At 38.7% G+C, this 8,798-nt stretch overlaps 1 protein-coding gene and 1 long non-coding RNA gene across 2 annotated transcripts; one reads left to right on the top strand and one right to left on the bottom strand.

Moving 5' to 3' along the window:
• Positions 1 to 11: 11 nt before the first annotated feature.
• Positions 12 to 4,767, top strand: LOC145431960 (uncharacterized). The gene is made up of 4 exons (XR_013912293.1): positions 12 to 637; positions 1,552 to 1,700; positions 2,401 to 2,566; positions 2,642 to 4,767. It is a non-coding gene; the product is annotated as an uncharacterized LOC145431960 (long non-coding RNA).
• Positions 4,768 to 5,475: 708 nt separating this feature from the next.
• Positions 5,476 to 8,229, bottom strand: LOC113032064 (cathepsin K-like). Its single transcript, XM_080308652.1, has 4 exons — positions 8,218 to 8,229; positions 7,409 to 7,654; positions 6,816 to 7,042; positions 5,476 to 6,634 (listed from the first exon to the last, which is right to left on the bottom strand). Exons 1-4 carry the CDS (start codon positions 8,227 to 8,229, stop codon positions 6,535 to 6,537), a joined length of 585 nt encoding a protein of 194 aa, XP_080164778.1. The 3' UTR covers positions 5,476 to 6,534.
• Between the last annotated feature and the right edge of the window lie 569 nt (positions 8,230 to 8,798).

Genomic DNA, 8,798 nt, shown 5'->3' with positions numbered 1-8,798 from the left:
AGGGCCGGATACCTGGCAATTACCCTTTAAGAGAAGATGGTAGGAAACTGAATATTCAAATAAAAGTTAGAAATATTTGCAAACAGTAGACACAATACACACATTCAAATACTGTACTTTAGTTTTAAATTTTAATAAAGCATTACTATTTTCTACTCCAAGGCATTACTTTTGAGATTATTATATATTTTTGAAAATATAGCATAATGATAATACTAGTTATTGTAAACTTTACAAACCACCCAGCAGTATGTAAAGTCAAATTATAAAATACAAGTAAATAACAATTGCAGAACAGAATGTCAGTGTAATGGACACAGACTTCGTTTTGACAAAGCACACTGCTTAGGTAAATGATCTGAGTAGTTGTTCATCACTGAGCAATTTGTTAATATGTGTTTCGAGCCAAATAAATGACAGGGAGAGAGAGAGTGACGTCAGAACACGTCATACTATAACCTCCCGGGAGCGGACGGAGGGGGTCAGTCGTTGAGATGCGCATGCGCAGACGGAGTGTGCGACCGGCGGGCCTTGACCTTTCGGGAAAAAAAACTCATGGACGGTGACAGCGAAACGGATAGCAGTCTTCAGTACCTGCTGGACTTTGAAGCTGTGGATTCTGGGATTGTTAGAAAAGGTAAAACATTTTCATTAAAACCTTATTACGGTTTTATTTTTGTTACTCGTCATTGTAGCTTGCTGTTAATGTTGTGCTAACAGTAGCGATTAGCTAGATACGTTAGCCGTTGAGGTCAGCGCAATTTAGTATCTAACTGTTTTCCTAACAAAACCACTGTTATAATTAAGTGAAGCTGCTCCCAGCTAATTTGAACCTTTGGCTTCTAAAATATGTGGTTCAATTGCGTGCTGCGTACATAACCCAATGTCAGCAAGACCGAAATTAAAATTTAATATATTATTAAAGTCACTAAAATGGCGCCTGAAGCCTGTTGTGATGTGAGCTCTGTGTCTGCTCTAGAAACTCTGAAATTCTGTAGATCTCAGCCGTACATTAAATACTCACATGAACCTCTACTTTGAATTCTGTATGAGCTGTATAAAATACAGCTATGCATAAGAGTTTTGAATGAATAATTCGATTAGATAACTCTTTATTGTCTAATCTAATTATATACAAATGAATAGAAATGTGACATGAGAAGGTGTGTCTTTGACTGTTCCTGCATAACTTAGTTTCGGACTAGTTGACAAGTTATGCTCCGGTCATTTGATGTTTCCAAGATAGATGTTCTTTTGTAATATAGTTAATTTTTTTTGTATATCTCATTTATCCACCATCATACATTAAGCTAAGAAGAGGTCGTTATACTAACAAGAGGTATCAACGCTGGGCCAAAGTTCAGCACATGGTTAAAGTTTGTAATCCAGCCAGGGTGTAAATATCACTCAGCAGCCAGAGCTGAAGCAGGTAGCATCAACACATAAATCTACTCTACCCGGCTTAAATCACAAGAGCACCTCTAACCAAAAAGCTGTAGATTTTTCTTGTTTGCACAAATTAATCCAGATTCACATTAATTGTGTTCACAGCTCCAACAAAATGAGGAATAGGAGGGGGAGAAACACAATTAGGTTGAATTACAATTGGATGGAAGGCGAGGACAAGGAGAAGGAAGCTTAGGATGAGGAGGAAGAGAAGCAGCAGGAGCATCTTTAGGGATCCCTATGATGTCATTGAGGTTTGTTTCATTAATATGGTCCTCTCACAAAGAAAGATGACTTGTTTTAGTTCACCTACTTCCTGTATTAAATAGTGATGTGCAAAACGTTGTGAAAAACCATGGAGCAGGCACGTATAGGGCATCTGCAGGTAAATGAACATCAAATCTCTAAGACAGACTGAAATCTGTATATTTATCACCCTTATGATAAAACCCATGTAAGCCATTGGTTTATGGACTTTGTATTTTGAAGCCTCAACACTTTCTTTATTGCTGTTGCTATGTTGGGACCATATTAGGATGAGGGATCAGAATCTGGAGTCATGCACACTATTGTTTCATTTAGTGTGTATCCATAAGATTCGTACAGCAGATCCAAGTTGTGCCTTGAAAACAGGAAAGTCGTCTGCATAGAGGAGAACTGTAATAGCAGGCTTGTACAAAGTGAAGCTTTGTGCTCTCGTTTTACTTCTGTCACCCTGTTTTGATGCAGAATTCACTTGAAATCAGGCAAGAACTGGACTTATTTTTTATAATGTGTTCTTGTGAATTGATTGTGTATCGCATATGTTTGATTTGACTTTCTGCAAGACAACAGTCGTCCACTGGCCAAAAAAGTTTTCCAAATACCTCCACTTGATCTAGCCTGCATTTAGAAAAGAATAGCAAAAAAATCTGCACCTCCTGCTTCAGATGCAATTTGTGTTTCTGTGTTCAGAGGCAGCGGCGAGAGGGGAGATCTCGGCTCATCCAGCTGGAGAGCCTGACCAGGAGGAGTGGAACATTAACTCAGCTCTTCCAGGGCACCTGGGCAGACTCGGCTGTTGGCATCGGCGAGGGATGACGTGAACGCCAAACTGGAGTCCATCACAGGTCAACTGCAGGTATGCGAGTCAGACCTTCTGAGGAGGGTTTCACTTTTCTCTTCTTTATAATTGACTCTTTTCTCTCTCTTTCAGCTCCTTGTCTCAGAGTGGGAGGGATTTGAAGCACAAAGGGAGGAACTTGTCGTTTGTTTGGCTGATATGGATGTCCGCCTGAGTGAGGTTGACCAGCTGACAGGAAACGCCAGTGAAAAACTGAAACAACTGCAGGTGTGGGTTTGTTTTGATATGACATATACAGGGAGTGCAGAATTATTAGGCAAGTTGTATTTTTGAGGAATAATTTTATTATTGAACAACAACCATGTTCTCAATGAACCCAAAAAACTCATTAATATCAAAGCTGAATGTTTTTGGAAGTAGTTTTAGTTTGTTTTTAGTTTTAGCTGTTTTAGGGGGATATCTGTGTGTGCAGGTGACTATTACTGTGCATAATTATTAGGCAACTTAACAAAAAACAAATATATACCCATTTCAATTATTTATTTTTACCAGTGAAACCAATATAACATCTCCACATTCACAAATATACATTTCTGACATTCAAAAACAAAACAAAAACAAATCAGCGACCAATATAGCCACCTTTCTTTGCAAGGACACTCAAAAGCCTGCCATCCATGGATTCTGTCAGTGTTTTGATCTGTTCACCATCAACATTGCGTGCAGCAGCAACCACAGCCTCCCAGACACTGTTCAGAGAGGTGTACTGTTTTCCCTCCTTGTAAATCTCACATTTGATGATGGACCACAGGTTCTCAATGGGGTTCAGATCAGGTGAACAAGGAGGCCATGTCATTAGTTTTTCTTCTTTTATACCCTTTCTTGCCAGCCACGCTGTGGAGTACTTGGACGCGTGTGATGGAGCATTGTCCTGCATGAAAATCATGTTTTACTTGAAGGATGCAGACTTCTTCCTGTACCACTGCTTGAAGAAGGTGTCTTCCAGAAACTGGCAGTAGGACTGGGAGTTGAGCTTGACTCCATCCTCAACCCGAAAAGGCCCCACAAGCTCCTCTTTGATGATACCAGCCCAAACCAGTACTCCACCTCCACCTTGCTGGCGTCTGAGTCGGACTGGAGCTCTCTGCCCTTTACCAATCCAGCCACGGGCCCATCCATCTGGCCCATCAAGACTCACTCTCATTTCATCAGTCCATAAAACCTTAGTCAGTCTTGAGATATTTCTTGGCCCAGTCTTGATGTTTCAGCTTGTGTGTCTTGTTCAGTGGTGGTCGTCTTTCAGCCTTTCTTACCTTGGCCATGTCTCTGAGTATTGCACACCTTGTGCTTTTGGGCACTCCAGTGATGTTGCAGCTCTGAAATATGGCCAAACTGGTGGCAAGTGGCATCTTGGCAGCTGCACGCTTGACTTTTCTCAGTTCATGGGCAGTTATTTGGTGCCTTGGTTTTTCCACACGCTTCTTGCGACCCTGTTGACTATTTTGAATGAAACGCTTGATTGTTCGATGATCACGCTTCAGAAGCTTTGCAATTTTGAGACTGCTGCATCCCTCTGCAAGATATCTCACTATTTTTGACTTTTCTGAGCCTGTCAAGTCCTTCTTTTGACCCATTTTGCCAAAGGAAAGGACGTTGCCTAATAATTATGCACACCTGATATAGGGTGTTGATGTCATTAGACCACACCCCTTCTCATTACAGAGATGCACATGACCTAATATGCTTAATTGGTAGTTGGCTTTCGAGCCTATACAGCTTGGAGTAAGACAACATGTATGAAGAGGATGATGTGGACTAAATACTCATTTGCCTAATAATTCTGCACTCCCTGTATTTGATATGAAACATACGTCAGAGACATTATCCTAAACTGGACTAACAAAGGACCATGAGTACAACATGAAATGTACATTACATAGCGTAATGCTAAAGTTCATTGATCATTTTAATCATAAACTTGTTGAAATATTGTTACTGAACATGCAAACATCTGCTGATGAAAATGTGTTGATTTATTGGTCTGTTATGAAGCTATTGCTATTTCTAATGTGTTTTATCACTTTCTGATGTTTTATTAATTAAACAATACATGTATTGTTGTGTTATCTGTAGCTATAGTATTCATATATATATTTATTTATAGTATAGCAAATATATTTAATTATTACTGTTTAAAACACTAATATGTGACATGTATTAGTAGTGATGTTGTGCTGAGGGTTAAAATGCCTTTTTGTCTTTTGGTATACTACAAAATGACAATAAACCATTAATATATGTCTATGCTGTGCTCGTATTTATTTTACCCTACTCAAATTCAATTTATGATGCATTTTATTTTGAAAGATTTAAAATGGTTCTTTTAAAGAACCATTTGAAGGACCTTTTTAAAAATGGTTCTTTAAAGAACCATTTTTAAAAAGGTTCTTTGAAAAACCATTAAAGGTGCCCCAAAGAACCATTTCTTGATGGTTCTGTGGGGCACCTTTAAAGGTTCTTCAATGAACCACTGAAAGAAATGGTTCTTCAAAGAACCATTGTTTGAAAGGTTCTTTGTGGCACCAAAAAAGGTTCTTCTATGGCATCAGTCTAAAGAACCACTTTTGGTTCCAGTTGGCACCTTTATTTTTCTGAGTGCACACACTCAGCATTTTATGCACATTAAAAGTGTCTTACTTCCCACATTTAGCCTTTTCATTACACCCTATGAGCAATCAAGTTTTTTTTAGTTTTAATTTATTAATTTATTTATCTTTAGTTCAGTGTAGTTGGGTTTATTTCCAGATTGGGGTTTCCTCGTTATTATTTTATGTTTTAGTTTAGCTTCTTATTAGACTGAGAGTTGTGTTTCTGTTTTATATTAGTATGGCAGAGGCAAGATTAAAGTTCAGAATAAACACAACAGAAGCACATCGTTTTGTCAAAGAAGGTATCTCACAGTCATGTTTCATATGCCAGAATTCCTTTCTTGAAATTACAAATTCGACCAAGCTGACAAAGTTATTTCCAACAATATTTCCTTTGAGTTTTCATTTGATCTTGTGAGTTTTGTACAGAATGGCATAAAATCATAATTTTAGCTGTAGCTACCCATATTAACTATGAGACTATCATGTGTGCAAATGACAGTTTTCTCTGAGGGTTAGAAATATGGAAATGGAAAACTTGGAGAATGGAAAATTATATTATGGCAATTCACTTATTAGAATTTTATATTTAATTCATTGAAACTAATCAGAAAGGTCAGGAAGGTCATTAAAAATCTTGGAAGTTAATTCTGCAGTTACAGAAGGTCAAAATAAATATTTGACCTGTCAGCTGTAAATGAAAGATCATGAGGTCAGTACGTTGTCTGCTGTTGGATGAACACAGAACACTGAAAGAGGAACAAACCAAATCATGCATTTCAGTCATGAACATATAAGTTCAAGCAATGGTTTCACGGCACTACATGCTTTTATAGAGTAATTCAGCACCATATAAATAATAATCATTAATGCAAACTCCTTGTGGTGCCAACTATGCCCGAAAAAATACAAACGTCACTCATTTTCCTACATGAAAATAGTCATGGAGTTAGTGTTGGAGTGATGGTGTTCCTTACTTCAAAAAATATAGAAATATTGCACACTTAGTCGAATAATTAAATTATAAATATAAACACAACAGCCACTTTATATACCTGTTAAACCACTCATTAAAACAATGACTGATTATCAGCCAATCCAATGGCAGCCACTCATTACATTTAGGCACATAGACAGGTCAAAACAACCTGCTGAAGTTCAAAATGTGAAAATATCCATTGATATTATAGGAAGGAAACAGTAACTCAAAAAAATCAGTAATTATAACCAAGGTGTGTAGAAAAGTATTCCAAATCTTTGAATGCACAACATGTCAAGCAGCTGTTATGGCCGGTCTAGGGGTGGGGTGTTCAGAGTAAATGCTTAAGTGTATATTCGTCTTATAGTAGTCTAAGCAAAGCCCATTCCCTAGTCTGTTCACACGATGGGGTAGCTAGCGAGGTTGGTGATGCCGCAGACATTGCCACAGTTATGTGCCATCAAGATGTATCCCTTGTTGCCCCATTCCTCACCCCAGCTGTGAAGAAAAGACAAAAGATGGACTTGGAAATGACGGAGAAAATGAAATATCACCAGGAGTCAAACAGCATTTCAGCTTATCATTTTGACAGATGACATGAAAACAACAACCAACCAACACTTAATTTTAGTGGACATTTGAGCCACCTGATGCCATTCAGACAAGTGACATGTCCCACCTGTTCTTTACAATCCAGTACTTCTTCCCCTTGGTGTTCACTCCATAGCCTACTGCCAGTACGGCATGATTGACGTCATCTTTGTTACAGTTGGGATCGTAGTAAACACCTGGGTTTACAACAGAGAGAGAGAGAAAAAAAGAGTGAGCTGCATTAGTGAACAGTGCATAAACTATGTACCTCGCACACTTTTTAATGTTGAATATAACCAGAAAGTTGTTGATGTGTTATTATGTTTAATTGTTTTACTAGCTTATACAGACCATTATAACTAAATTTTACTGCTGCCTAATTTAAAGTTTATTGCTCAAAATGAAGGTGTGAACTCCATGTTTAGTTTATTTAATTCATATTTAATGAAGAAATCCTGACTAAACAGGCCCTTAAATTCTAGGATTTTATTCCACACACTTTCCTTCCCTTATATGAAGTAGGTGCAGGTAACAATTTCATTTGACCAGACATGCTTTTATGTGTTCAAGCACCCAGTGATATTAAAATATAAGTGCTTAGTTTATAGAGGATGTGGCACTCACTACATGAAACGAACTGAAGTGAAAGGCTCAGATTAATAAGCTACTTCAAGTTTAGTTGTGTGTTTGGCAGAGTGGGTTGCTCACCTGTCCAACATATGGGTAGGCCGCTTCAGAGTCAATACCTCCATTTTCATTCACATACTGGAAGGCATTGGTCATGTAGCCTCCTCCACAGCCGTCGTTCTCTGTAACACAGTCCACCAGGTTCTGAGGACTGAGGTCAACGAGCTGCCCGGTCTGCTTGGCCAACTGCCCCTCAAGGGCCCCGGCAGAGCTAAAGGCCCAGCAGGAGCCACAGGAGCCCTGTCAGGGGTCAAAGAAAGACTGGTGAGTAAGAGGTTTAGTTTGATATGTACATACCACTATGACTGGACTGTTGCTGACAACAGTAAGAGGAAACTAAGCCGACATGGAAGCTATAATCAGCAGAAATGTAAGAAACCCAGACCAGACCAGAGTTGGTAGGAAACAGGAATAAATGTGCACATTGTAAGGAAATAAATACCCAGCTGTTCTGATAGGCATTATTGTTTAAGCAAACCATTTGCAGAGAGCCTGTTTTTTTCATCAAGATTTATCATATTAAAGAGAATCAAGTTAAACAGATTAAATCAACATCACAGCAAATGCTGTGTCTTCTCCTGTCTGTCCACCGGGAGGCAGACTGTGACCACATTGACAATGAAAGAAAGCCATTTCTGTTTGCTGATCGAAATTCTGTAACTGCTGTGAATTTGGGTTGTAAATAGAATCAGCTGCTGGGCAGTTTGTGGTGTTCAGTAATGTTGAAACAGTGTTAATGACACACAGTGAGAAATGGGCTTTTTTACAGGTCTGGACTGACACATCCAGCGCTAATGAATCACTGACACCGCCATCGTGTTTGGCTTTCACCCAGGAAATAGGGACTTGCTGTAATATAGATGAACGTTTATGTTGACTTTAAATGAAAAGGTTATTCTTGTTAACATGTGTTGGGTGTAACTAATGCTTCTGTGCCTGAAAAGGTGCAGATCCCTTCCCTGTATGTTATGAACAACCTCCCTGGAGGAGTGCATGATGTAATAAACTAGATTAATGCTTATAGCTCTGAAACACTTACATGTAAACATACATTTGGTTTTAAAGTGTGTCTCATTCCCTAATCAGACGAACATTTATTAGCTTATTATTTTCTTTTCTTGGCCTTCATTTTGAAATATCTGAGTCTTCACACCTCTAATGCTCCACGTCAGTCTGCTGCTTAGAGATGCAGATGCCCCAATTAAAAACTTTGTAAATCTTAAATCAGATCGCTGAATGTTGTTTGTGGCTTTGAGCTCTGCGATAACAGAAATTTGCCTGAACTGAAGAAAACATCAGAAACAGAATTCAGTCATCATAAAAGGAGCTCAGGATGAAGCAGCAGAGCTGTTACTATGCAGAGACTGCAACCAGTTTGCTGCAT

Source organism: Astatotilapia calliptera, chromosome 11 (genome assembly GCF_964374335.1).
Source record: "Astatotilapia calliptera chromosome 11, fAstCal68.1, whole genome shotgun sequence".
Lineage (NCBI taxonomy): Eukaryota > Metazoa > Chordata > Actinopteri > Cichliformes > Cichlidae > Astatotilapia > Astatotilapia calliptera.
Note: the sequence above shows the minus strand (reverse complement) of the source record. Positions and strands in the feature narration are given on the sequence as shown.

Excerpts from the sequence above, each read along its gene's own strand:
- LOC113032064 (XM_080308652.1), bottom strand. Across the intron at positions 7,043-7,408 it reads ACCCACTCTGCCAAACACAC|CACATCAACAACTTTCTGGT; the intron begins AACTAAACTTGA and ends TAAACATAATAA. Across the intron at positions 6,635-6,815 it reads TACTGGATTGTAAAGAACAG|CTGGGGTGAGGAATGGGGCA; the intron begins GTGGGACATGTC and ends TTTTCTTCACAG.